General features: G+C 41.3%; 1 protein-coding gene across 6 annotated transcripts in view; it reads left to right on the top strand.

Annotated features, from left to right (window-relative positions):
- The window catches only part of Idua (alpha-L-iduronidase), a 276,679-nt gene that overhangs the window by 220,285 nt on the left and 35,005 nt on the right, over positions 1 to 21,389 (top strand). For 5 of the 6 annotated variants that reach the window (XM_067145339.2, XM_067145338.2, XM_067145340.2 and 2 more), the window contains one exon: positions 3,062 to 3,195. The exons of the other annotated variant lie outside the window; for it this stretch is intronic. In XM_067145339.2, coding sequence (XP_067001440.2) covers positions 3,062 to 3,195 — 134 coding nt within the window. The remainder of the gene's footprint in view (positions 1 to 3,061; positions 3,196 to 21,389) is intronic. 6 annotated transcript variants of the gene reach the window in all.

Below are 21,389 nucleotides of genomic sequence, written 5' to 3'. Positions count from 1 at the left end.
CATTTCGTCTCGTTTCGTACCGTTAGGGACCGACGACCTCGATGTTATTCCCTTTTAAACAACAAGCGGCACCACGAACCTACTACGCTGGCGTAGCAGGGAGAGAGGTGATACTCCCACGTGGCGCGTCCCAGGTGGCGGATAGGGGGGTCCTAACTGGCTTGCCGACGGACTTGAGGGACCAAACATACAACCCCCTGTGGGTGGGGGACGCAGACGAAGAATACACCCACGGTCCTCTGCCTGTCGTACGAGGCGTCTAGAAGGGGCGACCAGGGGATGATTGGATTAGAACCATGAAATTACTTGTGATTAGTACCACCACGCGGGGAACACCATGGGTCGCTATTACTTGCGCGTAGTACCACTATGTTAGGCACCAAATAGGTTTGTGATTAGTAGCACCCAGGAGCACCGCGTGCTGATTACCTGTGATTTGTAGCACTGTATGAGCGACACCAGGGTTTTGGCTTGCCTATGATTAGTACCCACTATATAAGGAGCACCACGGGATAGTACGAGTCCCTGTGGTTAGTACACTTATGTGAAGAAAACCGTAGGTTTGCGTTGCCTGTAAATGGCACCGCTATGTGCGAAACACCATAGGTCTGTATTACATGTGCGTATTTCATAACCTGTGAGTAGTACCATAATGTGTGGAATGCCACGAGTCTACGCTACTTTTGAATAGTACCGCACCATGGCAAATACCATGGTTCTACTTTCCAAGCGATAAGTACCATTATGAGAGGCCGATGACCTATATTTTGGACCCCTTTAGCTTGCAAGCATCAGCGATTCAGTATTGAGCTATAGAAGTAGTCCCTTGGTCAGTATTACTATTGTTTTCCGTCAGTTTCTGAGACTGAGGCATTGCGGGTCTGCTCCACTGATAGTTTTTAATTCATATTGTAACCGTAAAAGTTTGTTTTGATGGCTAGCTTGAACATAAGACTCGGCCCAGGGGTGACCGCTCACTATCTGAATTGTTACAGAGGAGAGGGAAGTAAGATAAGTATAATGGAACACTGATTGTTTAAAAGAAAAGTTTATTGATGAAAATAGTCAGATTTCAACATCACCTTAGCACAGCAGTTATAATGAGTACGTCTCCTTGGGGTGGAATTGGCCTTGATGCATTGCGGGTCACAGTGTCTGCTTAGGGTGCCACCATCTTCCGAGCCGATCTTGAATATCTGGAAGGTCTCGAATATCTCGGAGGTCTGGATGGTCTAGGAAAAACTGTAGTCGTGGCACTGGGCATGAAATAGATCCTAAGTAACTGGTCTGCACAAATGAGATAATAGTTAGTAGTAGTTTGCACTCAACAGACTTCACGGTGGGATTCACAAATAAACACAGTCATTGCTGATGGCTTGAATTGAACTCAAAATCACATCTGTTATGTATCAGCCATAGAGGATAATAAGTCACTTTATCAAAATTAAATACGAGAATTTCGGCTGAATAGTGACGTAAAAATGTTCCACTTCCAAACTTTACACAGTTCAAGCTCGAAAATAAATGAAACCAAGGAATTTGTTCCGGGATGACTTTAGTCCCGTTCTCGATTAAATAAAGAAAACACTGTCCTTCCAAGAACCGTCCTGGGTTCGACACAAGAAATGTTAACTGTACCATCTTATTTAACCACAGTTCTATCGTGAATATGGTAACTTGGAAAATAAATCCTAAGTTCAATAACACTGTTAAATTCAACAACCTGTGTCAGCAGCTTGTAACATACACGCATAGTTTGTCGAAATGTTCTAACACCTTGGTAGAGTAACACTGTCAAAAAATTCAATCACCTGTACAGTTTGAAATACTGAATTACGTTTCGCTATTAGCACAGGTTTATCACTTGTTAGAGTTAAATGCAAGATTATGTACAGTTTGAAGTTTCATGAACGACAAGGTTGTTTCACTTTTAGCATTCAATGTTAAATCACTTTGTGAAGTTTAAACACTGCCATTCAAATTCTATCACCTCTTGTAATTTAAACATCGAATTACGTTTGAGCACTTGGTAACGTAGTATCGTACTAGTTCGAATCACACTGTTTTGTAAATAGTTAAACACCTTAACTGTTCACGTCTGAACTCATACACAACTTCTATTACCACACTTGAACGATACTGTAATATTTCTAAGTCTTGTAGATGTGCCTGTAGAATCAGAGTTCAATAGAATACGAACTTGGACTTCCATCGGAGAGCCGAACTGGCGACTAACATCACGGCAACAGCATGACCGACAGCCGACCGACCGGCCTCGACTGTGGCACAAGGTAGACTGATTTGACAAGCGGAATGCTTGCTTATTTATTCAGTATCCCCTGGGAACTGTAATTGCTAATATATTTCGTACATTTTAACTGATCTCCACGAAACTTGGGGATTGTGACTATAAAAAATTAGGCTACGCAGTGATGTTGTTCGTTTTTTCATATCATTAATCCATCTGGAAGAAATTAACGATGGAAAAAATGGAACATTCCATCTGACGTAACACAACCTTGGTCATGTTACTCAGTCGTGACGTTTTACTTCCCCGCTACTCGCAGTTGACATGGTCGCAGGGGAAGCGTGTTCGGCGGGTAGCATAACTCCGCATACATCGGGACTTTGATTCAGAACCGTGTTACGGGTATAATATCCATCCGTTCATTTTTCGTCCTCACGCTTTGAATTATGGTCAGTGGAGGATTTTGGATTTTATTTTTTTCATTGCATTTCGTCTCATTTCGTACCATCAGGGGCCGATGATCTAGATGTTAGGCGCCTTAAAACAACAAGCATCATCAGTCATCAGACCTCGACGGTATTAGATGTTGAGGCCTAGGGAGACTTTAATTTTTTTTCGTCCTTCGTGGCCCTTGCGTTTCTCTGGCCTATACATTTATTTTTCGAAGGGTCGGATCCCTTCCATTTTTTCCCTCAGATTAGTGTTAATAGAAGATGGTTACTCAGTTGTACTTCCCGTTTTAACCACCTCCACATGTTTCTTTCGTCTTCTTCCTATTATTATAATTATCATTATCTGACGTGACATATACAGTTTCAGAGGGTGATATACTCTACACCGTGTGGCTGTTGGATAACGATCACACTAATCCGAGCCGTGTCTGGCAGCAGGCAGGCGCGCCGGTCTTCCCGAACCGGACCCTTCGCCAGATAATGCGAGCTGCTGAGGTAAGAAGCACTTTGATAATTGCCTTCTTTCCACATCGGGGTTATCACATTATAAAGAGGAAAATAAACATCAGTTACAAATTAAACTAAGGCATTTGAAGGAAGGATATGCCATTTTAAAGCGACCTGAGTCGTCTTATCTCATTAACTCTAATTAATTATCATGATGTTTTAAGTTCATGCTGTAAACATCTAAACATTGTATGTAAGAGAGGGCCAAGAACCCTAAATTTGCCACTGTATAAAGACACTCAATAAATAAATAAATAAATAAATAAATAAATAAATAAATAAATAAATAAATAAATAAATAAATAAATAAATAAATAAATAAATAAAGTTTGCCAATCCTTGTCAGCCAATCAGCGCTTCCCGTGACTTCCCAGCATGCACTGCGTGTGTGTATACTGTTTCTTCGGAAGTCACACTGATGAAGCCTTTTCCTCCCTTTGAATGAGGTATCAAAATTGTATAAAACATTTTGGAGAAGAATGAAGGAATAATGAGTTGTTTGAGTTTTATGCTGGTTTAGAAAACCAGGAAGATCTAGGACTTGAAAGTGAAGAAAAAGAAAACTTTTTAGTTTTTGAGGAAGAAATAGACACAGATGTAGCGTAAATGCAAGAAAAGTGATAAAAAAAGTAATTTTCATAATGCTTTTTGAACTGTTTTGTAATTAAGTGATACCTCTCTTTATAAGATTATAGTAAACCTCTGTTTTCAGGTATCTGAATTAATTAAATCTAGTAACCATTCATTTATTGCAAGTGATTATTGTATTACACACGTAATAGCACCTCTTTCAAATCTTTCATTCCTTCGTTTCAGAACCTGCTAAATCCCAGTTTCAGTATCAAACCCGGCACACATCCAAATTTACTAAACTTTGTTTCATGCATACTCTATTTCAACAACCATATTCCTTAAGAGTTTTACATTTTGAAATTCTACGCTAAATAGCCAATTTAAGTTTAAATTTAAATATTAAATCTATCTTTCTCTAGATAACGATTTATTCTGGACATTGTTTTGCAATTCCCGAAAATGTGGGTAAATGGATTTGATACTAGGCGCCTCAAGTATCTACGTTCGTGCAAAGTAGTGTATTTTTTAAGTATAGTGGTGTCACTGCTGTCAACTAACATTACATTTCGGAAAGTGACATGTTTTAATTCTTACGTACACTCATCCCACGAACCGTAAGACATAGAGCAATAAAACCTACTGCACTTCTTAAATTGCCAAGAAAATTCAAGGAAGGCTTAAAAACAGTGGTCCACGAACCTGCTACGCAGGCGTAGTAGGGGGAGAGGTGATACTCCCACGTGGCGCGTCCCAGGTGGCGGATAGGGGGGTCCTAACCGGTTCGCCGGCGGACTTGAGGGAAATAAAATACCTCTCGCGGACCAAACACACACCCCCTGTGGGTGGGGGAGGCAGACGAAGAATTCACCCACGGTATCCCCTGCCTGTCGTAAGAGGCGACTAAAAGGGGCGACCAAGGGATGATCCAATTAGAACCATGAAACTACTCGTAATTAGTACCATCACGCAGGGAACACCATGGGTTGCATTTACTTGCGCGTAGTACCACTCTATTAGGTACGCAATAGGTTTGTGATTAGTAGCGACAGTTTGTGAATCAGGATGGGGGTCCTACAGTACCTGTGATTCGTACCCCTATATGAGCGACACCATGGGATGAGCGACACCATGGTTCTGCCTTACCTATGCTCAGTTCCCACTATGAGAGGAATTCCACGGGATAGTACGGGTCCCTGTGTTTGGTCCACTTATGTGAGGAACGCCATGGGTTTGCGTTGCCTTTATAGGTTTGCGTTGCCTGCAAACGGCGCCGCAATGTGCGAAACACCATAGGTCTGTGTTACATGTGCGCATTATACTACCTGTGAATAGTACCATAATGTGTGGAATACCGCGAGTCTCTGCTACTTTTGATTAGTACCGCAACATTACACATAGCATGGTTCTACTTTTCTAGCGATAAATACCATTATGAGGGGCTGACGACCTGGATTTTGGACCCGTTTCGACTATAGGCATAATCGATTCAGCATCGTGCTGTAGAAGCAGTCCCTTGGTCGGTAATACGATTGTTTTGTGCCAGCTTCTGTGCATGTGAGGCACTGTGGGTCGGATCCACTGATCGTTTTAAATTCATATCCGTCCATCTATTCATTCTTCGTCCTCATGTTTTGAATTCTGGACAGTGGAGGATTTTGGAATTTTAAGTTGTCATTTCATTTCGTGTCATTTCGTACCATTAGGGGCTGATGACCTCGATGTTAGGCCCCTTTAAACAATAAACATCAATCATCAATCAGAAACAGTAGTCACGAGAAGGTACGCTCGCAAGAAGACCGGACTCCGGACTTCCCCGTGGCACCAACGAGAGGGAGGACGGCCGTTTTCGGTGTATGGCTGTGGAGCAGCGAACTGCGTCTGTAGCAGCAGTTCGAGCGTCAGTTGGCACCACAGTGACGCAACGAACTATTCGGAAAAGGTTACTTGAAGGGCAGCTGCGATTTAAGCGCTCTGCAGCGTGCATTCCACTTACCCCGAACCACCACCCTCTGCGACTTAAGTGGTGTCAAGCGAGAGCTCGTTGGAGGGTGGACTGGGGGTCCGTTTTGTTTTCCGATGAAAGCCAGTTATATCCATGTGTTTGTTAGAAGGAGACCAGGTGAGCGCATGCATTCTGCCTGTCTGCAGCGTCGACACACTGGTCCTACACCGCGAGTTCTGGTCTGGGGAGCAATTTTCTATGACAGGAGGAGCACACTCGTGGTTATCTCACGCACCCTGACTGCGGATGTGTACGTCCGTCTGGTGATTGGACCTGTTGTGCTGCCATTCATGAACAGCATTCCCGGGGGTGTTTTCCAACAGGATAATGCGCGCCTCCATGCCGCTGTGTCGACAAGTTGCCTTGGCCTGCACGATTCCCCGATCTGTCATCATCTGTCACCATTCAAGTACGTATGGGGGGTATCATTGGACGACAACTCCTACGTCATCCACAACTGGCAGTAACAGTCCCTGTATTGACCGACCAAGTGCAACAGGCATTGAACTCCATCCGACAAGCTGAAATCCGGTACCTGTACGGCTGTAGCACTTAGAGCAATTAATAGCATAACTACCCCAAGTGACAGCACCAAGTGTCTGACCGTGTACGAAAGGCACGGTTCAGATAGGTGGAAACGTGCTAGACAAAGACCAATGAAGGAAAAACAAAGGCACTTACCATTAGAGAATTAAACAGGGCCCCCAAAGGAGCGGATAAAATACACCTGGTCATCCCAAATTAACACCCCTTTTAAAAGGAAAACACCAACACCTTGGGGAACAAAGATATTTAATCAAAATAATAAAGAGGTAAACAAGAAAGTAATATCCTCGCTGGAAAATAATAAAATTAAAAATTGGAAAATACTTAAACTCAAAGCAAAACCCTACGGTCGACCGTTTATTAAGGTAATGATAATTTAGTTCTTAAAGGACTTTTTAAGATAATGCAGATTTGTGAAACCACTCCTCAACTCTCAAGTTTTGTTACGACCAAAAGTTTTCTTAGTACAGTACCAAAGTTTTTCTTTTTTAACATCATTTTAACCTCCTTTAAACAGAAAACCACCTTTTATGATGTGTCAAACGACCCCCTGCAAGAATGGGTAGGTATTACGTGCACTTTTCAAGAAATCAAAATAATAATAATAATAAGCACCGAAACACCGGCAGGGAAAACGACCAGAAGGTAAAATAAAAATCACAAAGAAAAATGAAAAGGACCAAGGAAATCCGCGGAGAAGGTAGAATACATCACCGGCACATCAAATACAAATCATCAATCATCACAACCAACATCAACAACATTAGCATTCCCATGGCAACGACCAACAATGGGTCAAGGGAAGGAACGGACCAATCCCAGGCCGCAAACAACAATAGGCGTAAAGCAACAAAGGACCAAGAAAACAGACGCAGAAAATAACCCAGAAACCAGAAAAATAAATTAAATTAAGTTAAATTAAGATAAAATCAACCCGAGAAACACGAAAGAAAGGAACCGGGACACAATGTACACGTAACACCCACACCCCTGAAGCGACTCGCTTGTTAAATTATTCAGGTTAAATAATACCTTTTTAGCACAAAACCTTTAAGCCAAGAAAGGTCATCAATAAACCCTAGGTTACCCAATTACATTATTGAAGAATCCAAAAATTACTTTCACACGGTACGCAAGCCCCAAATTAACAGACATAATTACACATTGTATAATTTCCAATTAACAAGCCGAAAGTTTAAAATTCCACAAGGCAAGACTTAGTTTTTTTTTAGATGACGCCAGTTACATGGTACCACGCGCACTTTCTGCACATAGGAAAATTTTCAGGTCTTTCACCAAAAATCAGTAAAGGTTTAGTTGTAACAACACTTACAGTTTCTTCCAGATGAAAGTTGTAAGGGCAGCTTCGGTAGCCTAAGTTGACTTACTTACATAAATAAAACATAACATGTAAATTCCAGACGAGGAAAAAATTAACCAGAAACTTGCAGAAATCCCCAGGGCAAAAGCCCCGTATATATCACTTAGCCAGGCTCGAACATTTTCGGTGAAATTATCTCCTTAGGGAGAGAGAAACCACACACGTCCATCTCTTCCATGTCACCAAACAGCAATCGCGATTTCCCAAGATTCCGCAGTGCTCCAACGATCACATGTGCGCAGAGGCCAAGCGCCTGAGTGGTAACGTAGCTCGCGAGGTAGTACATACCTACGCCACTAGAGTGCAGGAGAATACGGTCAGGCACCGATAGGACGTGCATACAGTCAGTTGTAAGGTTTGAAAAGAAGAAATAAAGAAGCGGCGAACCACTTCTAAAGACACAGTTTTTCCACAGCCTTTAGGCTAGTTCAAAAATAATTCCAAAGGGGGAAAAAATTGTTACGCAGGTAACAGTCTCCCTCCCCGAAACTTGACATGTCCAGCACAAGTTTACCATCATAAGGCGGTGGCCTAGAAGCAAACTAAGTTTTTGGTAAAATAGTCCGAATGTGAAAATGACCACCAATCGCCAGCCTCAGTTTATGTACCACCAGCAGAACGAGTCCAACAGTCACTAAGAACCCAAACACATGTGATTTAAATTAAAGGAACAGTACAGTTCACTTAGACGACACCAAATGTCTATCCACTTTCAATAATAATGAAGTTCCATGCACCAAACTGTGCAACACCCAAGTCGCAGGAAAATTATTAATGGTCCAGATCACAGGGAACACTTCTGCTCTAGATTTCTTGCTAAAATTTAATGCGAACTATTATCTTCCGCAAGTTCGTTTGCGTCATCTGATCGGAGGTTACGCTACCTTGTGGTACATACACACCTTTAGGTAAAGTTCATAACTATTTGCTTTCAGAACATTAGACCTTCTAGGTCTTAACTGCGCCAGATCACATACCTAGACTTAAATTAATACATGTTCGTTAAATTTGTAATATTATAGGACTTGCGTTAGATAAGAAACGCCTTCATTTGGTTTCCACCCTTTGGTTTGGATGGTAACGACAACCCCAAAAAGGAAAAACGCCCAGAAAGGGAAGGGAAGAGAGAAAACAACATTGGTGAGCGTAAAACACAATCACAAGGTACAACCGGTAAATACTAAACCTAACCTTAACCTAGATTAACATGACTTAAGATTACGGTATGGCACAGCAACAGAATACGATAATCTTTTAAACAAACCATACCCAAAAACCAAATTACATTACTTTCAAGGTATCATGCCAACTAAAATATATGGCCAAGGATACAATTTTCAATACACAAGGAAAACAATAACCTGTGAAACCAAGATAGTTATCTCCACAAAACACCTTTCAAAGCATACAACCAATCCTACCAGGAAGGTTACACAATAACGTCACCATTGACAAACAGAAACCAGGAGGCAACTTTACATAGAAAAACTTACAGACAAGCACCAACTCAAGGGTGCTGAGAAATTGCAATAACGGAAAAGCTAAGAGAAACTCCCTTCCATACATAATATTACGAAACCAAGACCCAGACCAAGAAAGAGGATGTTGAAAAACGTAACACTGAACTACAAATTAATTAAGCTTACAACCTCCCTTAAGTTAAATTTAAAACGGAATAGAACCACCAATCAGTGAGTCAATTAACCAGAGTTAACCCCTTTAAGCACATGCCCAAGGACAAGAAATAAAAATTTAGCAATAAATCAATTTTAATACCACGTATACATTCCATGCAAAACCCCAAATAAACAAGAAACAGGATTGGAAATAGTTTACCCCTTTTTAATATTACCATTAAAAGAAACTTCCAGAAACAGGATACAAGGTAAGAATCAAAATTTCATGGGTCACAGTAAATAATTACTCAAGACAAGATGAATGTACAGGCTGCGGTTGGAGACTTCAAGATCTTTCAGATGGAGGGTACGCGTATAGTTGGTCATCAGCAACGAGCCAAAACAACACCAAGCAAAGAGTAATAGGAGGGTAGCAGAGGTTATGAAACACAATCTTTAACACCATGATGAAACGGGACAGAAATTGGCCGAAAGGAAATAGGAGTGTTACCCAATCTAAAATCATATTTCCCACAATTTTACTACACATACAAACATATACCTTAACAATGGGCGACCCAATCAATTAAAAGGTTCAATAAAGCACCTCAATCAAGCCAACGCCTTTGAATATGGGAACACAGATCTGACCAGATTCCCTACCGGCAATCCACAAGAAATCTCGGACAAATCCAGACTAAAACAAAGTGATAACTGAGACTCACACTGTGGCCACAGAGTCACAGGTACCTCGCCAACAATAGTACAAGGGAAATAAGGTATGAAAGGAAGGTCACGAACCAGGTAACTAGAAAACACTTCAAATAACAGAGAAATAAGAAACACCACCAAACCAACACATCACCAGATAGTGGGAAGATTTCAGTGCCGCCTATGAAGCACCAGCTGATCCCATACTCAACTGTAGCACCGTAGGACGACAAGATGATAAACGATAATCAAGGTTTTCAAACACTCCAGAAGAAAAAAGGACCAATAGGCTGGCAGGTTATTTCGAGAAGAACCTTACAGTATAGGATAATTGCATGATGACGTCAGATTACTAGGGTATGCAGAAAATTAAAATTAAAAATAGACCAGGTCGTACAGAAATCACACATTATTTTCAAGCAGATAAGACACACCTACAGAGAGAAGTAATTCCATGCCAGGGTTTATTTCCCAATCTACCGGGACACAGGGTAAATTAAAGGCAACACCGCCCATACCGAAGCGCCATAATAATTAACCAATACTACACGACAACAATACAACAAAAATGGACCACAACGGACATGCGTTAGCTAAAAGGGAGGAAAAAAACAACTACCCTCAACAACATGTCGTGAAGCCGTCATTCTACCTCACCAAGGTAAACCTAAAACCAAACCACGGTACCGTTTACAACATTACAAAGACAGGACCGAAACCAAAACCTACAAGGCACGAAAGGAGACCGCACTCCTCAGGTTCAGGATCCATTAGTGCAACACATGCAAAACACCACAATAACAAATAGACTGGGCAGGACGACATGGAGCTACGACTCGTTTAAATAACATACTACAAGAATAATACACCAGATTAGAGACTAAAACCAGGGAAGTAAAGACTTCAGAAGAGGTTAGAATTAATACCACTTGCAAGCAGAAATACATTAAGAAACCACCTAGTTAACTGCCACAACCAGGAAGGAAAACCCAAAGAAAAATTTACCAAATTAGGTTAGCCGGGGCAGGTTTTTTTTTTTCTCACCAGAAAACCATCGGTACAAAAATGATTAGGAAAGGATAACTTAGTAAACCGGGAATTCACAACAGATAACAGAAATGCCCCAGAGAAGGACATCAGAGCACTCGCAACCTAGGGAATCGAGTCACCAGGAATTGGAGATAGAAGGCAGTGAAGACTATGAAGTCCATGCCGTAGAGACAAACAACCAACCACCACCATTTCCAATTGACAGAGTTCCGCCATTGCCATTACCCACATCCAATCCAAAACATAACCAACAGGACCATAACACCGGGTATATCCAGATCCTAGTCAACTTACACCAACAAGGAAACCAAAAGCTAATTCGTTTCAACAAAGCACACCTAACAAACCACGATAGGAAAAGATAACCGAAATATTACCCGCAAGGAAACAGATAACAAGAACTAGGACCAAAGACCAAGACAGGGCAAGATAAATAGGGGTTAGGAGACTAACAGATTTCCTACCGGATTAACAACAACGCACAGAACAGAAATTGCCCAGAATTTTCCAAATGAGTTCCAAACCAAGGCAACAGCAGTACAAGAGCCAATAAATAAATTTATTATCAAAATTTTGCAAACGTAAATGATCAGGATATAATCGAATTATGATAAGACGGAGAGACCTGCAGCCAGACCCAAAGAGTAGTTAGATATTAACAATTAAGAAATTGGGTGCCAATAGACCAAGAGAAAGTACAGACACTTCTCGCAAACCACAATTACCTTTCCAAAATACAATGTTTAGACAAGTACACCCTAGAAAGTACTACATGGTCGTGCCAAGAATCACCGGAGGCGCGAACGCAGCAGATAAGGCACCAAAGCTTAAACACGTGGTAAAAATTCTCACCCAACTAAGCAACCATGGTTGACAGGAAAAGAAGTTAAGTACGACAAGCAATACCAAAACTCCACAAAACAAATACAGTACATGAGAAAAGGGAGAAAAATATTACATGATTAACTTCACACTAGACCAGAATAATTACATAATAACCCACGGAGACCAATTAAATTTGCTCACTGAAAGGTAGCTCTCATCCACAAGTCCAAACATGCGTTAACCTGTTTTTAACTGGGACAAATGAACCCGTCTAATCCTCTTGGCGATGGGGTCACTCACCAGTACCGACACCGGAGATAAAAACTGTAAAATAGTGCAGGGACCATGATACCGAGGAGCAAGTTTGGCTGAAAACTTGTTAATAGCCTTGCTAATAGGATAGGTCTTCACAAAAACTTGATCTCCAACCTTCAACCTAGGTGACTTTCTACCCTTATTATACTTAACCCTACCTTTCTCATAGGATACAGACAACTTCTTCTTTGCTTCATCCCAGATTTTCTGAACGTCATTTGGTTTAGACAAGTCTGGAAGAAGATCATCAATACCCAGAACATTGGATATAGGGGAGTACGGGGTGTAGCAGAACATAAGTGACATGGGGGTTTTACCATGAGTTTCATGTGTGGCAGAATTGAAGGCATGAGCCAACCAGTGCAGGCAAGAGTCCCACTTGGATTGGTTATTGTGATGATATGCAATTAAAGCAGATTTGAGGTTCCTGTTCATCCTCTCGGCGTAAGAAGGGTTAGGATAGTATGGGGTAGTGGTGACATGAGAAATGCTTAGCTCAAAAAGGTACTTCTTAAACAAGTGACCAGTGAAAGCACTGGCATTATCAGAAACCAGAAACTTGGGAGGGCCAAAGGATGCGAAAATAGAATTAAGGCAACTTATAGTGGTACGAGCAGTAGTAGATCTAGTGGGGAAAATCCAAGAGAATCTAGAAAACGCATCAATAGCAACGAAGATATGAGTGTTTCCCAAGGTAGAGCGAGGGAGCGGACCAACGAAATCGATGAATAACCGTTCCATAGGGCGAGAAGCTTGTGAAGAAGATAATAGACCTACACGGTTGTTCAAACTAGGCTTGCTAATAGAACAAATTTTACAGGACCTAATCATGTTTCGGATATCACCATCCATTCTTTTCCAAACGAAGAACTGTCTAATTTTCTGCCTAGTTTTAAAGGTGCCTAAATGGCCACCAATGGGACAAGAGTGATAGTACTTGAAGATGATTGGCACTAAAACCTTGGGTACAACAATTTTGAAATTAGTGTCCCTTCGACCTTTGCAGCATAAAACACCCTTCACCAGAGAATAAGGCTTAACCACAATACCATCACTAATTTTGTTGATGATTTCTCTCAAATCAGGATCAGCCTTTTGATGATCTGCATACTCGTGGTACAACAGAGGTAGGTCCGAAAGAATGGCACCCACGCTAGCAACATTAGTTTCATCATATTCTTCAGCCTTAGATTTTTCATCAAGACCAAAACTCCCGTCAAACATTCTACTAAGGCTGTCAGCGATGACATTTTCCGACCCCCTAATATGCTTTACTTGAAAACTGAAGGCAGAGATCCTAAGCGCCCATCTAGTGATTCTGCCCGTTCTTTTGGGACGGTTCAAGACCCACGACAGAGCCTGATTATCTGTTTCCAGATCAAAATTTACATGTTCAATGAAAGGTCTGAATTTTTCAAGAGCAAACAGCACGGCCAAACATTCTAATTCATAGATGGAGTACTTACTCTCCAGATCATTGAGGATCCTAGACACATAGGCAACCGGTCTACGACCATCCTCATATTCCTGTAAGAGTACACCAGCAACTGCTTTTCCAGAGGCATCGGTTTGTACAATAAAGCGTTTACTAAAGTCGGGTATAGCCAACACAGGAGCATTTGACAAGGCAAGCTTCAGGGTCTCAAAGGCTTCTTGCTGGGAGGGGCCCCAGATGAACTTGACATCCTTACGTCTGAGATGATTTAGAGGAGCTGCTATCTCTGCAAAATTTGGAATGAACTTCCTGAAGAAGTTCACCATGCCCACGAAACGTGCGATACCTTTGACATCTTTAGGGGGTTGAAAGTCCCTAATAGCCTGGGTCCTAGAATGGTCGATGGAGACACCATCAGAGGAAACCACGTGTCCAAGGAAAGACATACTCGGCTTAGCAAACGCTACTTTAGACAACTTAACAGTTAGTCCAGCTTTTCTCAAGCGATGCAGGACTTCTCTAACGTGTTCGACATGTTCATCAAAGGAATTTGAGAAAATTACGAGGTCGTCCAGGTAATGAAAAACGAACTTGAATTTAATACCCGAAAGTATCGAATCTAACAGCCTAGTAAGAACGGCCGCCCCACAAGAGATCCCGAACGGAAGTCTCAGAAACTCGTAAAGGTTCCAATCAGTAATGAAAGCAGTCAGTGGAATAGATGACTTAGACAACGGGACTTGGTAATACGCTTGATTGAGATCTAACACAGTGAAAAACTTGGCTCCTGAGAACCATCCAAAACAAGTGTGCAAATCCGGTAAAGGGATAGATTGCAAGATGATCTTGCGGTTCAAAGCCCTGTAGTCAATTACAGCACGATAGCCCCCAGAGGGTTTAGGTACTAGGAAAACAGGAGATGCATAGGGAGAAGTGGACGGTCTGATGACCCCATCGGCAAGCATCTGATCAATAATCTTTTTGAGTTCTAACATCTTAGGTGGTGAAAGACGGTAAGGAGGAGATCTAACAGGTGTGTTATCAGATAGCTCAATCTGATACTCAAGAACATCAGTAACTCCTAACTTGCTAGTGAAGACATCGGGAAATTGGTGGCACAAGTCACGCACACAATCAGCCTGCTGATAATCCAAATGACTAAGATCCAACTGATCTATTTCGTTGTTCTCCCTAGGTAGCGCCCTACCTACACAAGAAACCCTGAAGGTACCCAACGGAGCATCAATAATATCGAATTTACAATTTGGAGAAAATTTAAAGTGAAATTTCCTAGCCTGGAGGTCCAAAATTAAACCAGTTCTTGACAAGAAGTCCGTACCTAAAATCATGCTACACGCTAGCTTTGGAGTCACCAAGCAAAGAACCTTCCAAGTAAAATTACCAATACGCAATTTCACCTCAACGGACCCCAAAATTTTCATATTATGCTTATTAGCCGTGACACATGCAACATTGACCTTCTTCAACTCAGGCAGTTTACAAGGGGACCTCATTTCATTATACCAATTAGCATCAATTAAGGTGACGACGCTACCCGAGTCCATAAGAGCAACAATGGGTTCATTATTCAGTTCCACCTTCGCGAAGGTACTTTTAGACTCAACCAAAGCAGAAATCTTATTGCATGCCCGCGGGCAAATAACCTTTTCAGAATCCACGAAAAATTCTAGCGCAAGCGATTCACCAGAGTTACCTTTAGGCCTTAGTCATTGACTGCGTTTTCGGAACGAAGTAGGGCAATTATTTTTAAGGTGCTGCCTCGAGCCACACAAATAACAACAAGGACCAGAGCCACGCTTGACTGAGGGGCAAGCGTTCCTAAGGTGATCACGTGACCCGCAATTATAACATTTTTTTAGAAGACCCACTATCCCTAGTTTGAGGCGAAACAGGGGTGACAGTAGGAGGAGGGTGGCAGATAGGTCTTGCAGCATCCCCGTGCTTTACATCTTCAGCAAATGTACACGCAGCTTCCAATTCAAGAAAATTAGTCGGACTCTTTGTGAGGGAGAGGTATGAACGATAGGCGGGGGAAATACCCTTCAGAATACGGGCCACCATTTCCTCTTCTGGCACCGCAATTCTAAATACCTTGCAATAAAACTGCAAGTCTAGTACATAGTTCAAAAGGTTTTCATGGAGCAATTGAGTCCGAAAGCAATACTGAGGAATCAAACTCTGCAATGCCAATGAAGGAATAAATTTAGACAATACTAGTTCATGAAATTCCATAATGGTTAAATTATTCGAAATTGCTTCAGAAATTTCACGTTTCAAAATTCCCTCACAATGAGAGAATAGGGCTCGGAAAATTCCCAAGTCATCGACAGAATACACGCTACCTGACTCTGTCATTTCTACCAGGAACCTCAGAAACCTGGTACTTTCTTCAATAGAATTGACGGAGAAATTTTTAACTCCGTTGAAAAGATCCTTCAGTGAAGAGTGAGAGGGAGCACAATTTAAACGGGCTAACAAATTTTCAAGAACTGGGGAGGCAGCACAACATGAAGGTTGATTATTAAGTGAGGCATCAGCATGACTAGAAGGCAATGAGGTTTCCCTCTCAACAACTGATAAATTCTCCATATCCTTACTTGCTAGCATAATATCTAGTTCAGCAGAAATGCTAGAAGCAATTGTTAACAGCTTAGTGCTTTCAGAAACAAGACTAGGTTGGGGACACATAGTAATCAAATCTTGGATGCGGCCTAAATAATGCCACACCCTAGCCTTAAGTCTGTTAATCTGCCCCTTAGTGGGGGAAGTTTCAATAAATTCTTGTCTGACAACCTCAATTTCAGTAAGGGAGTCAGTAATTAAATTTAAGGACTCACCAAAGTTGCAGCACATCTTTACAGAGTCAAGATTAATAGGAACCTGGACATGCGATGTCAGCAAAGCAGCGCACTCGGCAACAGTGTTAGCAGGATTGATACCCCTGATAGTGAGCTCATAAACTAGCTCTGACTTCCTGAGTTGGAAAGGGAACAGCACAGCCCTCGCCATAGTTGATGTACATGAAACAATAAATCAAAAATAATTAATCCAAATAAAAGCGTTCCTTTCACAGTAAGATACTTTACAAGTTTCAGTTTTTTACACTCTTTGAAACCTCAAATAAATTAAAGTTCCCCAATGACCAGGTTTTTTAAAGGGACAATGCAAAAAAAACTCAGGTGGTAGGCACCAACAAAATAGAAAAGCTTAATGAAAGGGAGATAAAGCATATAGTACACAGTGCCAAAATAAATTTAATGAGGATGCAACAGACCTACAGGTAGATCCAAGTAAGAGGCACACAAATCAATTAACTAAAGCTCTGCTGCCACGAACTGTAAAGTCTGTTGGGGGGAACAGACCAGATTACAAAAGTGAGGATACAACAACCCTACATTAATCCCACAACACCCAAACAAATTAACCACAGAGCTGCTACCACGAACTGTAGCACTTAGAGCAATTAATAGCATAACTACCCCAAGTGACAGCACCAAGTGTCTGACCGTGTACGAAAGGCACGGTTCAGATAGGTGGAAACGTGCTAGACAAAGACCAATGAAGGAAAAACAAAGGCACTTACCATTAGAGAATTAAACAGGGCCCCCAAAGGAGCGGATAAAATACACCTGGTCATCCCAAATTAACACCCCTTTTAAAAGGAAAACACCAACACCTTGGGGAACAAAGATATTTAATCAAAATAATAAAGAGGTAAACAAGAAAGTAATATCCTCGCTGGAAAATAATAAAATTAAAAATTGGAAAATACTTAAACTCAAAGCAAAACCCTACGGTCGACCGTTTATTAAGGTAATGATAATTTAGTTCTTAAAGGACTTTTTAAGATAATGCAGATTTGTGAAACCACTCCTCAACTCTCAAGTTTTGTTACGACCAAAAGTTTTCTTAGTACAGTACCAAAGTTTTTCTTTTTTAACATCATTTTAACCTCCTTTAAACAGAAAACCACCTTTTAGGATGTGTCAAACGACCCCCTGCAAGGATGGGTAGGTATTACGTGCACTTTTCAAGAAATCAAAATAATAATAATAATAAGCACCGAAACACCGGCAGGGAAAACGACCAGAAGGTAAAATAAAAATCACAAAGAAAAATGAAAAGGACCAAGGAAATCCGCGGAGAAGGTAGAATACATCACCGGCACATCAAATACAAATCATCAATCATCACAACCAACATCAACAACATTAGCATTCCCATGGCAACGACCAACAATGGGTCAAGGGAAGGAACGGACCAATCCCAGGCCGCAAACAACAATAGGCGTAAAGCAACAAAGGACCAAGAAAACAGACGCAGAAAATAACCCAGAAACCAGAAAAATAAATTAAATTAAGTTAAATTAAGATAAAATCAACCCGAGAAACACGAAAGAAAGGAACCGGGACACAATGTACACGTAACACCCACACCCCTGAAGCGACTCGCTTGTTAAATTATTCAGGTTAAATAATACCTTTTTAGCACAAAACCTTTAAGCCAAGAAAGGTCATCAATAAACCCTAGGTTACCCAATTACATTATTGAAGAATCCAAAAATTACTTTCACACGGTACGCAAGCCCCAAATTAACAGACATAATTACACATTGTATAATTTCCAATTAACAAGCCGAAAGTTTAAAATTCCACAAGGCAAGACTTAGTTTTTTTTTAGATGACGCCAGTTACATGGTACCACGCGCACTTTCTGCACATAGGAAAATTTTCAGGTCTTTCACCAAAAATCAGTAAAGGTTTAGTTGTAACAACACTTACAGTTTCTTCCAGATGAAAGTTGTGAGGGCAGCTTCGGTAGCCTAAGTTGACTTACTTACATAAATAAAACATAACATGTAAATTCCAGACGAGGAAAAAAATTAACCAGAAACTTGCAGAAATCCCCAGGGCAAAAGCCCCGTATATATCACTTAGCCAGGCTCGAACATTTTCGGTGAAATTATCTCCTTAGGGAGAGAGAAACCACACACGTCCATCTCTTCCATGTCACCAAACAGCAATCGCGATTTCCCAAGATTCCGCAGTGCTCCAACGATCACATGTGCGCAGAGGCCAAGCGCCTGAGTGGTAACGTAGCTCGCGAGGTAGTACATACCTACGCCACTAGAGTGCAGGAGAATACGGTCAGGCACCGATAGGACGTGCATACAGTCAGTTGTAAGGTTTGAAAAGAAGAAATAAAGAAGCGGCGAACCACTTCTAAAGACACAGTTTTTCCACAGCCTTTAGGCTAGTTCAAAAATAATTCCAAAGGGGGAAAAAATTGTTACGCAGGTAACACGGCATAATGCATGCACGTTTGCATGCCTGCATTCAACAGTCAGGCGATTACACCGGTTATTGATGAACCAGTATTTGCATATTTGCGATGGCTTTTTTCGCGCAGATATTAACATGTAGGCTTGTACCTTTAATCAATTAAATATATTACCTCGACAAATATATTGCCAACATTTCCGTATTATACACTCCTTATTTCATGATGGTTGGATATTTTTTCCGCCAGTGTAGTAACATTTAACAAAGAGCCCGTCAGCTCGAACAGTACAGCGGACTGAGAAGTCCATAACCAGGTAAGTTTAATGGGAAGAAACTCCCATTTATTAACCTACATATTGCTATTTTTTTTACTAGGGGTTTACGTCGCACCGACACAGATAGGTCTTATGGCGACGATGGGATAGGAAAGGCCTAGGAGTTGGAAGGAAGCGGCCGTGGCCTTAATTGAGGTACAGCCCCAGCATTTGCCTGGTGTGAAAATGGGAAACCACGGAAAACCATCTTCAGGGCTGCCGATAGTGGGATTCGAACCTACTATCTCCCGGATGCAAGCTCACAGCCGCGCGCCTCTACGCACACGGCCAACTCGCCCGGTAACCTACATATTGAAGAGTATAATTGCTCCTAACAGGTACAACATTATAGAGTCTGAGCTCCTATTGCATAGAGGCTAGCCTAAATATATGTCGCTTGTTACCTTTTCAATTACACTGGTAACTAATCTGGTGACCCAGTTTCATTGTATTCATAAACAGTTTGCCCCATGGTGGGATTATCATTTACAAAACTTCACAAACAGTTGAAGTTCCACAAAGGAACCTAAATGTAGACATGGTTACCCACAAAACCATAATGCATATAGAGGGGCATATTACCCATCCTACTAGGCCTTAAGAAGGAAAAGAAGAAAGGTTACAAAAATACAGGCCGTTAACAAGAGGCAAGGAGGCGAAACACCAGCACTCCTTAAAAGAATATTCTGGGGAAGACAAGAAGCTAAGTGGGCTTAAGGCCCGATGAAACCGAGACTAATCCCGTGCCAAAAGGGCGACTAAAAATGGGAACATTAAAGGTCGAGACTGATTTCCAATTTTAGCTCCCTTGCATTAAATAATTTCCCCAGTAGGGAATATAAATTGAACCCGAAGGCTGCGCAGAAGGTCCTACATTATAGCGAAAATAAAAAGCTGACGTATATTTTAAAGAAAGCGCTGAAATCTTCCCATCAGAACACCCGCTGGTACAATCCATGTTTAGGTTTATTCTACCATTACCTGTTAGCTCTGGATCTTCTTCAAGCCGGCCGTCTCATGCATATTGCCCACTCTCACCTCCGTCAAGTCGCGAGCACAATCACCGATGCAATTTCAGAAAAGACTGCCCTAATGTTCTCAGCTTAAATAGATCCCCAGGGGAAAGATATAGACTATATTAGAATTCAGAGCGCTGATAGGCTAAATTTCCATTCACTAACGTGAATTATGACTGGTTAGAAAACCCCATTTCAGGCATGTGATAGGCAAATTACATTAGAGGAGGAACCAGGATTAGAGTTGACAACTTCGGGACAGTAAGGAAAGCAAGTAAAAAAATTACCAACTACAATAAATTAAATTTCTCCGTAGATTAACTAGCGCTTAGCCCAGCAGAGATCGGTAGAAAATAGATGCCAGAGCCATCTAACCATCCGAGAAGAAAGTTTTACAAAGTCTTAAGAGTTCTTAATCACTATCAGTGATGGTCATGGTGGAGAACGCGCACAATTTAAATAGCCGGGAAGGTGTACCCCTGGTACAATCATCATCATCATCATCATCATCATCATCATCATCATCATCATCGTCATCATTGTTCCGAGGTATCTGTGGAACAGCACAGGTGAAAGAAGGTGTGGGCTGGAATAGGTCTCAACTACAGAATTAAAGTTAATTTAAAACTTTAACAAAGGTTATATTTTCAACAGGCAACAAGGTTTAACAATTTTCATGTAGACTTTCAAAACTCAACAAATAACAAGTCAGCAACAAGTCAAAATCAGGTACAACGAAATTACAAGATCTGGGCTTCAAGCCCCAAGTATAATTACTGAGCTGTCAGCTCCCAACAAAAAATATCAAAAGGGCAGAACACCCTTAATTACATGGAGCATTAGCTCCCAATCTTGCGTTTCAAGCCTCTCTAAGGCACTTTCAAAAACAAACAAACAAACAAAAAAAAAAAACAGAAAGAGCTGACCCGCTCTCAATTTTGACAAGCCTCTCAAAGGCCACAACAATTTTCACTCTTAATTGCCCACAAGGCACACCAAGAAACAGGGGTACTTGACACCCAACCTACCGGGCCTTTACATTAGGAAAACAACACAACAGGTTAAGTTACTGGCCCATAATACAAAATAGAATGG

Source organism: Anabrus simplex, chromosome 4 (assembly GCF_040414725.1).
Source record: "Anabrus simplex isolate iqAnaSimp1 chromosome 4, ASM4041472v1, whole genome shotgun sequence".
NCBI classification, from domain to species: Eukaryota; Metazoa; Arthropoda; class Insecta; order Orthoptera; family Tettigoniidae; genus Anabrus; species Anabrus simplex.
Note: the sequence above shows the minus strand (reverse complement) of the source record. Positions and strands in the feature narration are given on the sequence as shown.